The 19,330-nt window shown below is 43.6% G+C and overlaps 1 protein-coding gene and 1 non-coding gene across 7 annotated transcripts; both read left to right on the forward strand.

Moving 5' to 3' along the window:
• Positions 1–3,245: 3,245 nt before the first annotated feature.
• mfsd13a (major facilitator superfamily domain containing 13A) lies at positions 3,246–14,442 on the forward strand. 6 transcript variants are annotated; one of them, XM_021565066.2, is made up of 11 exons: positions 3,246–3,384; positions 3,507–3,622; positions 3,965–4,069; positions 4,154–4,254; positions 8,342–8,608; positions 8,778–8,857; positions 9,045–9,494; positions 9,883–10,100; positions 11,880–12,051; positions 12,529–12,722; positions 12,907–13,157. In XM_021565066.2, exons 5-11 carry the CDS (start codon positions 8,438–8,440, stop codon positions 13,155–13,157), a joined length of 1,536 nt encoding a protein of 511 aa, XP_021420741.2. In that variant the 5' UTR covers positions 3,246–3,384; positions 3,507–3,622; positions 3,965–4,069; positions 4,154–4,254; positions 8,342–8,437. The 6 variants fall into 6 exon arrangements, with proteins under 6 accessions (XP_021420741.2, XP_036802318.1, XP_036802317.1 ...); XM_036946422.1 differs by having other exon boundaries at positions 3,308–3,384; positions 3,589–3,622; XM_021565068.2 differs by having other exon boundaries at positions 3,316–3,384; positions 3,548–3,622.
• A 2,846-nt stretch (positions 14,443–17,288) lies between these two features.
• Positions 17,289–17,404, forward strand: LOC118939601. The gene has a single exon (XR_005036635.1). It is a non-coding gene; the product is annotated as a U5 spliceosomal RNA (small nuclear RNA).
• Positions 17,405–19,330: the final 1,926 nt, after the last annotated feature.

Here is a 19,330-nt window from a genome sequence, read left to right on the forward strand (position 1 = left end):
GGACCGTATGTTTCAGGGACACACTCTTTTCACGCCACTTCGATACAGCTATGACCGGAAGTGGTTTTCGTAGTATGTTAGGAGAGCAGGTTCTCCTAACCTGCTAGTGCTAAGAAAAAGTAACTTCCGGTTGTAGCTGAATCGAACTGGTGATGCTCGTACAGTACCAGTCAAAAGTTTGGACACACCTACTCATTCAAGGGTTTTTCTTTATTTTTACTATTTTCTACATTGTAGAATAATAGTAAAGACATCAAAACTATTAAATAACACATATGGTCTCATGTAGTAACCAAATAAAGTGTTTAAAAAAGCCTAATATATTTTATATTTGAGATTCTTCAAAGTACCTCCCTTTGCCTTGATGACAGCTTTGCACATGCTTGGCATTCTCTCAACCAGCTTCATGCGTTTCAATTAACAGGTGTCTTGTTAAAAGGACATTTGTATAATTTATTTCCTTCTTAATGCGTTTGAGCCAATCACTTGTGTTGTGACAAGGTAGGGGTGGTTTACAGAAGATAGCCCTATTTGGTAAAAGACCAAGTCCATATTATGGCAAGAACAGTGTAAATAAACAAAAATAAACGACAGACCATCATTACTTTAAGACATGAAGGTCAGTCAATACAGAACATTTCAAGAACTCTGAACGTTTCTTCAAGTGCAGTCGCAAAAACAATCAAGCGCTATGATGAAACTGGCTCTCATGAGGACCGCCACAGGAAAATACCCAGAGTTACCTCTGCAGCAGAGGATAAGTTCGTTAAAGTTACCAGCCTCTAATGCAGCCCAAATAAATGCTTCACAGAGTTCAAGTAACAGACACATCTCAAAATCAACTGTTCAGAGGAGACAGCGTGAATCATGCCTTCGTGGTTGAATTGCTGCAAAGAAACCACTACTAAAGGATACCAATAACAAGACGAGACTTACTTGGGCCAAGAAACACGAGCAATGGACATTAGACGGGTGGAAATCTGTCCTTTGGTCTGATGAGTACAAATTTGAGATTTTTGGTTCCACCCGCCGTGTCGTCGTGAGACACAGAGTTGGTGAACGGATGATCTCCGCAAGTGAGTGTAACATTTGTTAAAGTACTTTGTGAATTTCACCAGGTTCATACATGAATATGGCATGTTGATTTGGTATTATGCATGCCTGCATCCTGGGAATAGGGGAGTGTGTGCTTACGTTTTGCCCTGTGTGCTCGTGCTCAAATCATTGTGATGCACTGTGAGAGTTAGGCACATCTTTTCTGTCATCTTCAGAAAAGCTTGTTTCCGCTAAGCACAAAGTCATAAACACAGTGTTTTGTTCATGAATAATGTTGTATATTTAGAGGTTACTCATAAGTGGATGATATTGTTAAAATGCAATTGTACTTTTTAGGATGATATTAACATTCTGAATTCAACATGCTGTTAATAGCTAGCTATTGTATGTGTGAACGATGGCTAGCTCCTCGAATGAATTCAGTCCCTTGTATTGTGCGTCTGTTGTAGAAATAGGCGATGATTCGCAGAACATATTTGTGCTCGACAAATGTTTTGTCTTTTCTTTTTGATGCAGGTATGTGGTTTTATCTATGTCAAATATATGTTACGTGTTGATGCATAATAAGGAGAGGTTGTACTCATTTTTGTATTCTGGCAAATCATTTTGATGCACTAAAGAGACAACGATTTGCATAACATATTTGTGCTCTACAAATGTTTTGTCTTTTCTTTTGGATGAAGAGAGTGAATTCTGATTCATTAAAACAACCTGATCTCCGAAGTCCACGTCTATAGTCTCAATCAACCACACACAACGCAGAGCTACAGTGGTGCAGTACAGCACTGGTTAAATGTGTTTCTCACTGTGAAGCATGGAGGAGGAGGTGTGATGGCATGGGGGTGCTTTGCTGGTGACACTGTCAGTGATGTATTTAGAATTCAAGGCACACTTAACCAGCATGGCTACCACAGCATTCTGCAGTGATATGCCATCCCATCTGGTTTGTGCTTAGTGGGACTATCATTTGTTTTTCAACAGGACAATGACCCAACACACCTCCAGACTGTGTAAGGGCTATTTGACCAAGAAGGAGAGTGATGGAGTGCTGCATCAGATGACCTGGCCTCCACAATCACTCGACCTCAACCCAATTGAGATGATTTGGGATGAGTTGGACCGCAGAGTGAAGGAAGAGCAGCCAACAAGTGCTCAGCATATGTGGGAACTCCTTCAAGACTGTTGAAATAGCATTCCAGGTGAAGCTGGTTGAGAGAATGCCAATAGTGTGCAAAGCTGTCATCAAGGCAAAGGGTGGCTACTTTGAAGAATCTCAAATATAAAATACATTTGGATTTGTTTAACACTATTTTGGTTATTACATGATTCCAAATATGTTATTTCATAGTTTTGATGTCTTCACTACTATTTTACAATGTAGAAAATAGTAAAAATAAAGAAAAACCTTTGAATGAGTAGGTGTGTCCAAACCTTTGACTGGTACTGTATGTATCAAGCATCTCAGATTAGGAGTGCTAGTTTAGGATCAGCTCCCCCCATCCATTGAATTTGATTCATTCTGATCAAATGGAAAAACTGATCCTAAATCAGCTCTCCTACTCTGAGAAGCTTGATACATAAGATTCCAGAGGCAATTACTGTTTTTTGGAGGCTATACAATTAAAATAGATAGGTATTTACAAATTAAACGAATGTCCCACAAGACCCAAATAAAGAGACACAAAAGCCCAAATAGCTCCTTTTTCAAGGATTCACCTCATACTGAGACATACAGTAGCATTGTATAGCCTACACCAATACAATATTACACCTCTAACAAAAAGAGCCCAATGATGGCCTGGGCCCTGGGGTGGTCTAGCAGTCTAAGCTGCTGCCTCTATATTCACATGTACTGTGTACAGCTGCAAGCACGGCTCTCCCCCTTCCTTTCATCTCTACCTCGCTATCTTTATCCTACCCAATAAAACACACAAAAAATGCTTAAGGAGTGGGACTGCCCCATTCCTTAAAAAACATTTGTTTAACACCACAAAGGTTACAGGGTGACATAATCTGAAAACATCTAATTTTATCACAAGTTTTTCTTCCTCCAGTCCATAGTCCATCTTCAGTTCTCGTCTCTCTGGACTATGTTACAGTTGAATCTCAACTGGGGGAATTCCTAGTTCCTCCTCCAAGTAGTTCCCTTTGTATTTTTATGGGAACCAAGGGCCGGGCAGTCAGTCAGCTGTTTCTCTAGTCTCAGAACTGCTTTGTATATTTGTATTGATTCAGAGGCACCCTCCCACCCCTTCCCTTCATACTTGGAAATGATTGCTTGGCTCAACTTGAAGAAAGACAGACACAGAAACTGATATGTCACAGAGGGTATGTAGAGTTCGTCATACACTAATGCTAGTATGTATCAGAAAGCCTTGCAATAATCGAAGTCAAACTGAAGACAGAACATAGTTTTCTTTGGATGAAAGTAGGCTTTTTTCTTTCAACAGGGATCTATTGTACAACATGGTAACAGTGCTAATGTCAACAGGGATCTATTGTACAACATGGTAACAGTGCTAATGTCAACAGGGACCAGGGACCAGTGTAACTGAAATGTAAAGGGGTAAGTTAGCGATTCTCTCTATTGTATTATTATGGTAATGCTGCTCAAGATTGTTTTACTAGTCTCCCTAACAGTTGCTTGTGATTGATCTCTATCTAATTTTATTCAGTGAAATAAAACCTTGGTAAAGTGGATCGTTTTGATAATTTATTGTGATTTATCCCCATACTTGTACTTCTTGAGAGAGAGAGAGAGAGAGAGAGAGATATTAAACAGTTGTGACTTAAATCAGACTCAACAAGACAAAGATCAATAATTCACTTTTCACTTGTCCTCTACATACATATTGTGACAGGCTATAGCTTACCTAAAGTATGTGTTGTCATGTCTTATTCCATGAAGGGTCCACGCACTCAAATGCCCACCCTGGGCCTCATGTGACTCACACAAACTGTCTGATCGCACACGAGAGTGGCCTAGAGATAACCCTGACTCATTCATTCTCATGTGAGTTTGTTTTCTCTGCAAATATATTGTGAAATACCGTGGCCACTCTTTTTCCAGTTAATGGACATTTCACTGTCATTTCAGCTGGGGACTTTGGAGGGTTGTGAACCAGCCCTAGCACTGTACTTTCAATGGGCTCTCACAGGGAATAAGCACCTAGATGTGCTATCAAAGATTAGGTAGAGGTATGTATGGTTTTAAATGTCAATAGCAGTGCTATTTCATTTCATATTAAGATGTCTACCAAATAAAACAACAATTAATTATGAAAACATTTGTTTCTGGCCTTTCTGGTGTGCTACTTTCTGGTCTACTAATACAATGTAATTGTAGAAACCAACAAGTCTATCTGATGCTGAAAATGAGCGTTTGGCCATGAGAACTGAATTCCATAGATGGTAGTTGCTCAGATAGACATCTATGGATTCAGTTCTTCTTGCCTGGCAGCTACAATCAGCAACCCATCACCTATCAAGGACAACAGAGACAAGGAAAGAAACACTTTGCTTATTTGACGTTGGTAAGATATTGCAAAAATGTCTGGCCCCCTTAGCAGATACATGAGAATTATAACAAAGTTGCTTCATTCTTATTGTCAGCACACTTGTCCCATTATTGTGCAGATATTTGAATCTGCAGAAAAGAAAGAAAGAAGAAACCATAACAAGCACACAAACACAATTTCAAGCAAACTTTACTCTAGGTGGCACTACAACCCTTGTCATAGCCAGAGATGGGCAGTATTTCTGTTGCATGTATTTGATATAAGCATTTGAATGATTTTGTCATTTGAATTACACTGGGCTGAACTACACTCCAATGTATTTATTGTTTTGCATTTTCAAAATACTGTGATCACATTTTTTTAAATATAAAATACTTTTCTATACCATTTTTATTTATAGCGGTTCAAATGTTGTGGCCCCCCTTTCACCCTGCATTGGTATCATAAGTCTGATAGCACTACGGTGTGATAAGAGCGTCTGCTAAATTAATTAATATAAATGTAGATGTCAACTTTTTGATAAATCATTTGTTGAGGGAAAATGTACTTGATACGATTGTGACATGCTGTTGTCTCACTTAGCTATCTTAATATGAATTCACATAACTGTAAGTCGCTCTGGATGAGAGTGTCTGCTAAGTGACTCAAATGTAAATGCAAATGTAAAAACATTTTAAATCGACTACTGTCGAAACTTCATGAACTTTGATCAAATAGTTGTTCTAAAGTTCATGCAGTTGACATGTAGGCGCAAGCAGGACAATTTTTATCCCCATAATGCAATGCATGTTGAAAGGCAGTCACCCACCTGTAGCACGCGCTCCAGCAAGTATATCTCTCTGGTCACCCCCAAAACCAATTATTTCTTTGGCCGCCTCTCCTTCCAGTTCTCTGCTGCCAATGACTGGAACGAACTACAAAAATCTCTAAAACTGGAAACACTTATCTCCCTCACTAGCTTTAAGCACCAACTGTCAGAGCAGCTCACAGATTACTGCACCTGTACATGGCCCACCTATAATTTAGCCCAAACAACTACCTCTTTCCCTACTGTATTTATTTTATTTATTTATTTATTTTGCTCCTTTGCACCCCATTATTTTTATTTCTACTTTGCACATTCTTCCACTGCAAAGCTACCATTCCAGTGTTTTACTTGCTATATTGTATTTACTTTGCCACCATGGCCTTTTTTTGCCTTTACCTGCCTTATCTCACCTCATTTTCTCACATCGTATATAGACTTGTTTATACTGTATTATTGACTGCATGTTTGTTTTACTCCATGTGTAACTCTGTGTCGTTGTATGTGTTGAACTGCTTTGCTTTATCTTGGCCAGGTCGCAATTGTAAATGAGAACTTGTTCTCAACTTACCTACCTGGTTAAATAAAGGTGAAATAAATAAATAAATAGGCAGAGCCATTGAGGGCTTCCACCATTTTAATGTAATCAACTGGGTGGGAATTTCAACTTCATTGGCTGAACCCTCCTGTTGACATGGAGTTATGTCAAAATTGGTCATCAGGAGGGATCGGCCAATCGTGAAGAAGAAAATGGACAACTTCAAAATGGAGATTGCCTCCAAGGCGCTGCCCATGCTGTCAAAACACTATAATAACACAAATACAAAGATGAGTCCTCTACCTATCTCTATGGTGGGGAAACCCTTCTGAAATCCGATTCGTGATCAGCCCAGTGGGCGAGGCTGATATATGGTTGATGTGACGTGTACTAATGTAAACTGTCTTGCTAGCAGCCGCCTGTTGAAAATTGTATTGATTAGCAATGTTTCCCACTCGTTTCAGAGGCTTCATTCAATGACGATGGTAAGTACATTGTCTTTGTGGTTAGGCGCCTGTCTAACCACAGCCAGGGCGAGCTACTTAACTCGTTGGTTACTGGTTAGCCTAGCTGTAACCAGCTAACTTAACGTTAACCTGTGGAAGGACTGGACAAATATCTAGTACGGGGCAGAAATCGTATTGTGTAGCTAACTAGTTATATGTGTACAGCTAGCTATATGTGTACAGCTATCTCGCTAACTCAATTTAAATAGGTAACGTTACTAACTAGCTACCAAATGCCTTGACTGGCTGATAATCACGACCTACTCTTTCTGCCAAGAAGCGTCTCCAGTCTCTACAGTCAGGTGAGAGCTGCCCTGATATCCATTACAACTTAGTTCTACCTTTAATTAGAGGTGCACTGAACTATACTGTACACATACTACTCTCCTACCTGTTTCCAGAAGATTAGATAAATTAAGACGACTGGGATGGGAATCACATTTGGAAATGTGATACAGTACAATGCTCCGAAGTCGTTCCGCTCCACCGCATGGATCTGATGGGATCAGACACAGCTGGCACTTGCTGTACTTCTATTTGTTGAAATGTAGTCTAACCAGAACCCCGTGTGCAGTTTCTATAGTGAGAGCTGAAGCAAATGTAATTGTTTAGAATGAGTTTTTGCGAGTTGACTGATTTCACTTTTTTTTCTGTAAAATGGCATAGTGGTAGAACAGGACCATGGCTTGTGAGGTGTAGCCAGAGCCTAGGCTGTGTATTTTTTTCCATTGGATGCCACATGTGAGACTTGTGCTCTGAAGGGAGGATCGTGCTGGAATAACTGCCTCTAGGCTTCACTTTACAGATGGCAAAACTACAGCAGTAAACCACCAGGCCACAGGAGGAGGATATGAGGATAAAAATAATTGTTAGGCTTTGCAGGCAATGCTCCACCCAGTTAACAAATAGCAGATGAGCTAATTATTTGCTGAAGTGATTCAACAGATCAATATTGAATTAAGGCAACTTTTCTTTATTGACATTTGACAGAGGACAAAGCAAGGCTACACCTTAGTGTGCCTCAGGCAAAAAGAGGGCCTACCTACAAAACCAACCATAGAAGGAGGACCAAAAGCTAGAATATGAGCGTGAGAGAGATTTGGTGTCTTTTTAAATTGTCTCCCTGTGTGAAAGAGGCCAGCTAAGAGCTTTTATGAGAATGGTGTCGTTAGTATCCTGAGACGGACCCCATAATCGCAGTGATCAGAGGATAGGATTACACCCTCCCCTGTCATCCAGCTGGGCCAGAGGAGACAGGAGAAACTAATGCTGTCCTAAAGGGCGCCTTATTCTCTATACAGCACAATGCTTTTGACCAGGGCCCATAGGGTTTTTATCAAAAGTAGTGCACTGTGTAGAGAGTAGGGGGCCATTTGGGACATGGTGTAACTGCTCACAATAGCTTCACTCTCACCTAATGAATAGAGTAGGGGTCGCCATGGAAATGGCCGGTTCTCCCTCACCTGCTTACACAGCCCTGCGATCCAGTTTATAATGCATTGAATGGCCCTCAGTGTGTGAAATTACCCTGATCTCTGTAATGGAGACTACCCTGTTCAGACATGGCCTATTGTCAGTTTTGTGTGTGTGGGTGTGTGTGTGTGTAAGTACGCTATGTGTTACTCTTGTTCCTTCATGTCTATTTGCTCAAGCTTGCTCTTCTCCCACTCTGTACGGTAACGTAACCCACCTCATACTTCACACCACAGGAGGTCGGTGGCACCTTAATTGGGGAGGACGGGCTCATGGTAATGGCTGGAGTGGAATGGTAATAAACAGGTGGTTTCCAGGTGTTAGATGCCACTCCATTCCAGCCATTATTATGAGCCGTCCTCGTGTCAGCAGCCTCCACTGCTTCGCACATCCACATTTAGTCAGCCCTCCAAATGGTTATTCACATGTTTGTTTGCTCTGGCAGGAGTGGGCACGGTGTTGCCCCTAGCCCCGGCTGGTCTGTGGGATGAGCGTGGTGTAGCGGCGGAGAACGGAACAGCAGAGTGACTGAGTGACGAGAATGGGTAGGAGGGGCTGCACGCTAGCTGTCTCCACTGGTGTCTCCACTGCAGTCCTCTACGGCTCCCTGGCCCTGTTTGTCTCCATCCTGCACAACGTCTTCCTGCTGTACTACGTGGAGACCTTTGTCTCTGTTTACAAGATCGACAAGCTCTCCTTCTGGGTGGGAGAGGTGAGTGACACTTCCTGCTCTCCATGGGTTATTATAATAGCTGTATTTTGGAAGCTTTCTGCTTTAGACAGTGTGACAATGACCGATACCCTGGCTTTTTTCTGGGTTAGGGTGTTTAAAGCTAGTCTGTTCTACTAACTCCTCCCCCTCTCTCTCTCTGCCCACACAGGCAGTGTTTCTGATATGGAACAGCTTGAACGACCCTCTCTTCGGCTGGCTGAGTGACCGCTCCTTCCTCAGCTCCTCACAGTAAGACCTCGTTCTCTTTCCTCTCTTTCTCAAATCAATGGTGCCGCTTTCTCGCTCCCTCCCTATTTTTAACTTTCTCTCACTCTCTATCTTGAAAGCACGGTTGAACGCCACAGTTGGTGAAAAGTGAGAGAAGTTTGTCTTTACCGTTGCACTGAACTTTTTTTTTCACTCCCCTCCATCGTAGGTCTGGCACCCAGATCTCCAGCCCAGAGGTGGTACTAAAGCGGTTGGCGGCCCTCTCCCGGAATGGCCCCCTGTTCGCCATCTCGTTCCTGGCCTTTTGGGTGTCATGGGCACGGCCGGGCATCCAGTTCCTGGTGTGCCTGTGCCTGTACGACGGATTCCTCACCGTGGTGGACCTCAACCACAACGCCTTGCTGGCCGACCTGGCCGTGTCGGCCAATGACCGCACGCGCCTCAACTTCCACTGCTCGCTGTTCAGTGCCCTGGGCTCGCTCTCCGTCTTCCTGTCCTACAGCGTCTGGGACAAGGGCGACTTCCACTCGTTCCGGCTCTTCTGCGTGACGCTGGCGGCCGTCTCGGCACTGGGCTTCGCCGCCGTGTCGCGCCTGTTGACGAGACGATTTGAGAAGGAGGCGCGTCTGAGGCAGGACGAGGCGCAGGCACTCAAAGAGTAGGTGACACGATCATTCATGTATGCACTTGAGAAACACTCGGTTTACATTATTCACTGACAAGCAAGGGGCAACTGAAGAACACCTGTTTATGGGTTTGCTTCCAACAACTCACAGTATGGCTTCAAATCAAGCCTTTAATCTTTCTATCCCGTGGTGCCTATGCCAGCCTTGGCCATGGATATTGCTTGCTAATGGTATTTTTAAAGAGACTGTAATGGAATTGAATTGCGAGTTAATAACATTGCACAGTCTGCACACACTCATACAGTATATCTGGCAGGGAGATGACGTTAACACTTGCTCAGTTTACAGACTCAATCCCCTGGGTAGTGTGTGTGACACTGATTGTCCTTTCACTAATCCCCCTCCTCCTCCCCCTCTCAGGTTGAGCATTGTCCAGAACCCTCTGACTCAGCAGGAGACGCCAGTCACTCTAGGAGAGTATCTAAGGCAGCTCTCCAAGCACAGAAACTTTATGTGGTTCGCCTCTATGAACCTGGTACAGGTGTTTCACTGCCACTTCAACAGCAACTTCTTCCCTCTTTTCCTGGAGCACCTCCTCTCTGACAGCATCTCTGCCTCCACTGGCTCCATTCTGCTGGGTAAGAGACAAGCGTACTACTGCTGGTTATGTTTCATGACCAGGGAAAGGCCTCATTCATAGAATGGGATTAGTTTCATAGCCTGGTCCCAGATCTATTTGTGCTGTCTTGTCTATTATACTGTACATTTGGTCTGACAATGACCATAGGAATAGGCAAAACTGCACAAACAGATCTGGAACCAGGCTTTTCGTTTTGGTATTTTATTTTTTGGGGAGGATTCGTTTTTAGAATGTGAGGAAACATTTATTATTATCGTCAGTAATTAATATTATTTGTTTACATATTTAATACTTAGCAAAAAAATAAATGTCCTCACTGTCAAATGCGTTTATTTTCAGCAAACTTAACGTGTAAATATTTATATGAACATAAGATTCAACAACTGATACATAAACTGAACAAGTTCCACAGACATGTGACTAACTGAAATGGAATAATGTGTCCTTGAACAAAGGGGGGGGGGTCAAAATCAAAATTAACAGTCAGTATCTGGTGTGGCCACCAGCTGCATTAAGTACTGCAGTGCATCTCCTCGTGGACTGCACCAGATTTGCCAGTCCTTGCTGTGAGATGTCACCCCACTCTTCCACCAAGGCACCTGCATATTCCTGGACATTTTGGGTGGGGGGAATGGCCCTAGCCCTCACCCTCCGATCCAACAGGTCCCAGGCGTGCTCAATGGGATTGAGATTCGGGCTCTTCGCTGGCCATGGCAGAACATTGACATTCCTGTCTTGCAGAAAATCACACACAGAACAAGCAGTATGGCTGGTGGCATTGTCATGCTGGAGGGTCATGTCAGGATGAGCCTGCAGGAAGGATACCAAATGGGGGAGGAGGATGTTTTCTCTAACGCACAGCGTTGAGATTGCAGGCAATGACTACAAGCTCAGTCCGATGATGCTGTGACGCACCGCCCCAGACCATGACGGACCCTCCACCTCCAAATCGATCCCGCTCCAGAGTACAGGCCTCGGTGTAACGCTCATTCCTTAGACGATAAACGCGAATCCGACCACCACCCCTGGTGAGACAAAACCGCGACTCGTCAGTGAAGAGCACTTTTTGCCAGTCCTGTCTGGTCCAGCGACGGTGGGTTGTTGCCGGTGATGCCTGGTGAGGACCTGCCTTACAACAGGCCTACAAGTCCTCAGTCCAGCCTCTCTCAGCCTATTGCGGACAGTCTGAGCACTGATATAGGGATTGTGCGTTCCTGTTGTAACTTGGGCAGTTGTTGTTTCCATCTTGTACCTGTCCCGCAGGTGTGATGTTCGGATGTACCGATCCTGTGCAGGTGTTGTTACACGTGGTCTGCCACTGCGAGGATGATCAGCTGTCCGTCCTGTCTCCCTGTAGCGCTGTCTTAGGCGTCTCACAGAATGGACATTGCAATTTATTGCTCTGGCCACATCTGCAGTCCTCATGCCTCCTTGCAGCATGCCTAAGGCATGTTCACGCAGATGAGCAGGGACCCTGGGCATCTTTCTTTTGGTGTTTTTCAGAGTCAGTAGAAGGGCCTCTTTAGTGTCCTAAGTTCTCATAACTGTGACCTTAATTGCCTACCGTCTGTAAGCTGTTAATGTCTTAACGACCGTTCCACAGGTGCATGCTCATTAATTATGGTTCATTGAACAAGCATGGGAAACAGTGTTTAAAAACTTTACAATGAAGATCTGTGAAGTTATTTAGATTTTTATGAATTATCTTTGAAAGACGGTCCTGAAAAAGGGACATTTTCTGTTTTACTGTCCGCTAACAGTTGCTCTCACCTCACAGGGATCTCCTACATAGCCCCCCACCTGAACAACCTGTATTTCCTGACCCTGTGCCAGCGTTACGGGGTGTATACGGTCATCCGCTGGCTGTTCCTGGTCAAGCTAGCCCTCAGTGTGGCCATGCTGCTGGCCGGGGCCGACCAGGTCTACCTGCTGTGCATCTTCATTGCCAGGTACTGACACACACACACACACACACACACACACACAGTTTAGATATCAAGGTCATGTACTCAAGTCATGGAAGTTATTTTCATATCAAGGACCCAGTGGGTTTTTCCAATACTTGTTTTGTGTGGCTCTGTTTGCATTGGATCTGGCTGAGTGTTGTCAGCCAAGACGACCAATCCCTTTATCAACATGGGGCTGGCAGTGGCTGGGCGCAGCCTACCACTTGTCCTCTTGGCACAGTGTCATTGTTTTCATAGCGTACACTGAGATAAAGTCAGAGTGGGGGACAGGCTTTGCTCTATTGGTTTCGGACTTCGTATAAATGCCTTGACCCAGTATTATTATTATTATTATTATGATTGTTATTTTTAAACTCCTGCTCAGGAAAATCTGATGCAGAATCCACCTCATTTGTATATTAGCAGTTTGAAACAGTGACAACACTTCAGTAACGGCTCTGAAATGTCCTTCTCCCTCAGTAACCGAGTGTTTACGGAGGGCACCTGCAAGCTGTTGAACCTGGTCATCACGGACCTGGTGGACGAGGACTTTGTGGTGAACCGGCGCCAGCAGGCGGCGTCGGCGCTGCTCTTCGGCATGGTGGCCCTGGTGACCAAGCCTGGCCAGACCTTCGCCCCTCTCATCGGCACCTGGCTGCTGTGTGTCTACACAGGTATACTTTATATGGACAGCGGGGGGCAAAAGTCTGTTTTTAATGAAGGCTCCTTGATGATGGAAATGCAGATATCTGCCGCTGTGAATGAACTAGAATCAAACCAATTTCACCAACCTTACTCTAGGTGGATTCCCACGAGTTCATGCCTGGTTTTTATTCTAATCTGGCTATTTCTTTCCAGGCTACGATATCTTTGAGAGAAACTCCGTACAGGACTCAGTGGCAGCGCCCCCTGTCTCGGGCCAAGCGAGCTCCACTGTTCCATTGCGCCAGGGCTGTTTCTACTTGCTGGTGTTTGTGCCCATCTCCTGCGCCCTGCTGCAGCTAATGGCCTGGTCCCGCTTCACCCTCCACGGCCGCAGACTGCAGGGCGTCAAGGCCCAGAGGCAGGGAGCCCAGCACAGCCATCTCATGGACGTCAAGGCTATCTGATTGAGGCCAGCTCGTCCGCACCTTCGCTCAACTGCGTAATGCCATACCACCCACTGCCATTGGGGTCAGCAGAGAGGAATGTAGACAGGAGAACTGATGAAATCTTGCTGTCTAGCCAGGGACAAAAATATTTCTGTGGTGTGAAACATGCCTTATTTTGATATGAAGAGGACAAAGACTATATTTATGTATGAACTGATGACCAAATGATACCCCAGAGCCAATAAAAGAATGAGAAGCTCATACCCCTCTCTGGGATAGAGCAACGGTGTGACTGGGTAAACAGGAGGCATCATCCTAGGTTGAGGCGTAGCCTGGTATGCATTTCTATCCCCAAAGGAATACACATCGTCACTAACCTTGCTATTACAGTGTGGTTAACCAAAGCCAGAGTCTGCATAGCTAGGTAAATACCCATCTTTCTGATGTGTGTAGGGAAATATTAAGTACTGAAAACAGGTGTGTGTGTGTGTGCGTGCACATGAGCATAACATCTAAATCCTGATTTGCATAGACGTTGCTCTTGAAATTGCAATAAGGTTTGTGACCATCACCATGCTATTGTCTTCATGAAGTACTACTAGTACTAATCTGTATTTTCCAAAGTCTAACAAATGTTTTTCTATTTGTTTTACTGTGACCGGTACTAAAATAACTGCCATCTCCAATATTCAACTCTGTTGTCTCCTATGTTTTCTCACACATTATGTTTTAACCTGATGCGTGGAAGCATTTAGTTGACTATTACAAAACAAGGCCCTAAACAACCTCTGTTTACATTTGTACCCCAGTTCAGGAAAGAAATGCATTTTTATAGACCATGAAGAGAATTGAGAAACCGATTTGACTGAGCATGAAACTATTGTGTCATGATGACCTGATATATGATAATCATGGAGAATACATTCTGTACTTTTTTTCAAAGTTATTTTGTATTACTGCTGCTACATGAGTTGTCTGAGTGTTAAGGAGTCTTAAATTCCATTATCAATTTATATCTCTAAACAAAAGTATTCTCGTAATTTGTCAAATACTGGAGACCCCTTCATGGAAGTGTTTGAGTGACTCAGGAATTACAGTTTCAGCACAATGTGATTTAAGTAACCAGAAGGAAAGCAGAGGTTATCTTACAAGACAGCCTTACAGCAGAGATGCCTGTATTTGCCAGCTTTGTTACAAAATACTGTACAATGTTTGTCTGGTTGTACCACTGCTCAATGTAGCATCTGCCATTTTCTGACTATCCTTGTGACTAATTAAAGTGATCTCACTACTTGAGAGCTTGTGGAATGTGTCTTGTTGCCCCCTTTCACAGATACGTTTTCTGCTCTGTCAGGACAAGTCTAGCAGCCTTGCGCCAAACCCAGAAGCGCAGGTCTGTCTCTGGTCTACCTTAATTTCCTCAACTGGGACAGGTAAAGTGTCTCACCTCAGGCTTCTTCTGGAACACTAATTACAAAATACAGAATGTTACCATGGTGTTTTTTTTTAACTAGGCTAAACATAGGTGCTCTCACTGCAGTGCATACACAATGATAATGTGTAAGACAGATCTATGGACATGGTTTCTGCAGATATTTTGTTGCCTAGTCATGTGGATATTAATTGTGTATTTTGCTCAGATTAGTAGAGGGTTCAATGTAGCATTCTATGCTGACTGCAGGAATGTCCACGAGCTGTTTTGCCTGAGAATGTCATGTTCATTTCTCTACCATTGGCTGCCTCCTACATCGTTTTAGAGAATACGGCAGTACATCCAAACAGCATCACAACAGCAGACCATGTGTAACCACGTCAGCCCAGGACCTCTGCATCTAGCTTCTTCACCTGCGGGATCGTCTGAGACCAGCCACCCGGACTGCTGATGAAACTGGGTTTTCACAACCTAATCATTTCTGCACAAACTGTCAGAAACCGTCTCAGGGAAGGTCATCTGCGGGATCGTCGTCCTCACCAGGGTCTTGACCTAACTGCAATTAGGCGGCGTAACCAACTTCAGTGGCAAATGCACAATTGCATTTTGTCGATGGCAATTTGAATGCACAGAGATACTGTGACGAGAACCTGAGGCCCATTTTTGTGCCATTAATTTGCCATCACCTGTTTCAGCATGATAATGCACAGCCACATGTCGCAAGGATTTGTACACAATGTCAAATGGCCCAGTTTTTCCGTCGCTTGCATACTCACCAGTTATATCACCCGCGGAGCATGTTTGGGATGCTCTGGATCTACATGTACGACAGCATGTTCCAGTTCCCGTCAATATCCAGCAACTTCGCACAGCCATTGAAGAGGAGTGGGACAATATTCCACAATCAACAGCCTGATTTGGCTATTTCAGCACACCTGTTGCTGACTGGTGTATAAAATTGAGCACAGAGACATATAATCTCCATAAACAAACTTTGTCAGTAGAATGGCACATACTGAAGTGCTCAGTGACTTTCAACGTAGCACCGTCATAGGATGACACCGTTCCAACAAGTCAGTTTGTCAAATTTCTGCCCTGCTAGAGCTGCCCCCGTCAACTGTAACTGCTGTTATGGTAGGCCACACAAGTGGTAGGCCACACAAGCTCACAGAACGGTCCGCCGACTGCTGAAGCGCGTAGCGTTTACAAATCGTCTGTTCTCGGTTGCAACACTCACTACCGAGTTCCAAACTGCTTCTGGAAGCAACGTGGGCACAATAACTGTTCGACGGAGCTTCATGAAATGTGTTTCCATGGCCAAGCAGCTGCACACAGGCCTAAGATCACCATGCGCAATGCCAAGCGTCTGCTAGAGTGGTGTAAAGCTCGCCGCCATTGGACTCTGGAGAAGTGGAAACGCGTTCTCTGGAGGAATCTTGGTTTGGCAGATGCCAGGAGAATGCTACCTGTTAACTGTAAAGTTTGATGGAGGAGGGATAATGGTCTTGGGCTGTTTTTCATGATTTAGGGCTAGGCCCATTAGTTCCATTGAAGGGAAATGTTAATGCTACAGCATACAATGACATTCTAGACGATTCTGTGCTTCCAATTTTGTGGCAATAGTTTGGGGAAGGCCCCTTTCCTCTTTCAGCATAACAATGCCCCCGTACACAAAGTGAGGTCCATGCAGAAATGGTTTGTCGAGATCGGTGTGGAAGAACTTGACTTGCCTGCACAGAGCCCTGAACTCAACCCCATTGAACACCTTTTGGGATGAATTGGAACACCAATTGCGAGCCATGCTTAATTGCCCAACAGTGCCGGACCTCACTAACGCTCTTGTGGCTAAATCGAAGCAAGTCGCCACAGCAATGTTCCAACATATAGTGGAAATCCTTCAAAGAAGGGTGGTGACTGTTAAAGCAGCAAAGGGGGGACCAACTCCATATTAATACCCATCATTTTAGAATGAGATGTTCGACGAGCAGGTGTCCACATACTTTTGGCCATGTAGTGTATCTGTGACCAACAGATGCATGCATATGTGTATTCCCAATCATGTGAAATCCATTAATTAGAACCTAAGGATTTTATTTCAATTGACTGATTTCCTTATATGAATTGTAACTCAGTAAAATCTTTGAAATTGTTGCATGATGCGTTTATATTTTTGTTCAGTGTAAATATGTGCTGCAGGGAATCATGATCAGACAGGTAGAGAAATAAATTCCTCCATAATCTCTGTCACTATTACAAGTTATTATGGTAAACATTCTAAGATCTGGTGGGGACACTTCTACTTTACCTAAGATAAAATGACCCAGTTTATTTAATTTTATATTAATTTTATATTATTTTTCTCTTTGGAACTGAAGCTGGGTTTCAATGACACGTGGTTGATTTCAGAATCTCTGACAGCCTCTAACGCACGGCGAAATCAACACAAGAGTGCCACCTGCCGTTAAGCAAGTGCAAATTCAACTGCGCATGCGTTTCTAGTTACCCATCATGCACTTCATGTGAAATAGTTTTTGTTTTCTACTGTAATATATTAAAACAGGAATATTTTTTTACGATCATAAAATGCATTATATAGTTATGACTGTACACGTTGAACAGGGCACGAGATTTGTTTCTGGATCGCGAGATTAGCATTACCGCTATCGGAAAAGGGAAGTCCTTGAATCCCGTCCCAATGTCACGTAAGAATAGTCAGTAAACTCTGGTTTCTCTTCAGATCGCATAAATCTTTCGCCTTTTACTAAAGATTTCCGTGGAGAGGAACAATATGAGTATCAATGAATTTTTTGATGCCCTGCTTAACTGCGGGGCTGCCTTTGGGTTGTGAATTGTAATCTCAGACGTTTTCAGTTAGGTATAAAAATTTAGGATATGAATATCTCAAGGTATCAAGCGAATCATGGTGGACTAGGCTAGGCGGTGCATTTACAAGTTTGATGATGAGCGTATTGCTTTCTGCTATTACTACTATAATTATTTTCAGTCGCATTTATAACATTATACATGTTATTGTACAGTGCATTCGGAAAGTATTAAGACCTGTTTCCACATTTTGTTACATCACGTTCTTATTATAAAACGGATTATATATATTTTTTTTGCAAATGTATTACAAATACAACATTTAAATAGTAAATTTACATAAGTGTTCAGACCCTCAAGCTCTGTCAGGTTGGATGGGGAGCGTTGCTGCACAGCTATTTTCAGGTCTCTCCAGAGGTGTTCGGGTTCAAGTCCGGGCTCTGGCTGGGCAACTCAAGGACATTCAGAGACTTGTTCTAAAGCCACTCCTGCTTTGTCTTGGATGTGTGCTTAGGGTCGTTGTCCTGTTGAAAGGTGAACCTTCGCTCCAGTCTGAGGTCCTGAGCGCTCTGGAGCAGGTTTTCTTCAAAGATTTCTCTGTACTTTGCTCCGTTCATCTTTCCCTCGATCCTGACTAGTTTCCCTGTCCCTGCCCCTGAAAAACATGCTGCCACCACCATGCTTCACGGTAGGGATGGTGCCAGGTTTCCTCCAGGCGTGATGCTTGGCATTCCGGCTGAAGAGTTCAATTTTGGTTTCATCAGACCAGGGAATCTTGTTTCTCATGGTCTGAAAGTTGTTCAGGTGCCTTTTGACAAACTCCAAGCGGGCTGTCATGTGCCTTTTACTAAGGAGTGGCTTCCATCTGGCTATTCTACCATAAAGGCCTGATTGGTGGAGTGCTGCAGAGATGGTTGTCCTTCTGGAAGGTTCTCCCATCTCCACAGAGGAACAATGGAGCTCTGTCAGAGTGACCATCGGGTTCTTGGTCACCTCAATGACCAAGGTCCTTCTCCCCTGATTACTCAGTTTGGCCAGGAGGACTGCTCTAGGAAGAGTCTTGGTGATTCCAAACTTCTTCCATTTAAGAATGGGTGAAAGGGGGATACCTAGTTAGTTGTCCAACTGAATGTATTCAACTGAAATGTGTCTTCTGCATTTAACCCAACCCCTCTGAATCAGAGAGGTGTGGGGGGCTGCCTTAATCGACATCCACGGCGCCCGGGGAACAGTGGGTCCTGCCTTGCTCAGGGGCAGAATGATAGACTTTTACCTTGTCAGGTCAGGGATTCAATCCAGCAACCTTCCGGTTACTGGCCCAACGCTCTATCCCCTAAGCTACCTGCCGCCGGAGGCCACTGTGTTCTTGGGGACCGTCAATGCTGCAGAAATATTTTGGTACCCTTCCCCAGATCTGTGCTTCTACACAATCCTATCTCGGCCCTCTACGGACAGCTCCTTTGACCTCATGGCTTAGTTTTTGCTCTGACATGCACTGTCAACTGTGTGACCTTATATAGACAGGTGTGTGCCTTTCCAAATCATGTTCAATCTATTAAATTTACCACAGGTGGACTCCATTCAAGGAGGATCAATGGAAACAGGATGCACCTGAGCTCAATTCCGAGTCTTATAGCAAAGGTTCTGTATACTTAAGGTACTTCTGTTTTTTATTTGTAATAAATGTGCAAAAATGTCTAAAAACCTGTTTTCGCTTTGTCATTATTTGTTATTGTGTGTTAATGGATGGGGAAGAAAATTCATGTAATCAATTTTAGAATAAAAAGCCAATGGGTCTGAATACTTTCTAAATGCACAGTATATTACAAGTGATGAACTTTGCTTCCTTCATATTACCATGCTTCTATTGTCAGTTAATTACAGAAATACATACATTACTGTTTGACAGTAGGCTATTTTCTCCTCTTTGGTATAA

This window comes from Oncorhynchus mykiss, chromosome 16 (genome assembly GCF_013265735.2).
Source record: "Oncorhynchus mykiss isolate Arlee chromosome 16, USDA_OmykA_1.1, whole genome shotgun sequence".
In the NCBI taxonomy this organism is placed as follows: domain Eukaryota; kingdom Metazoa; phylum Chordata; class Actinopteri; order Salmoniformes; family Salmonidae; genus Oncorhynchus; species Oncorhynchus mykiss.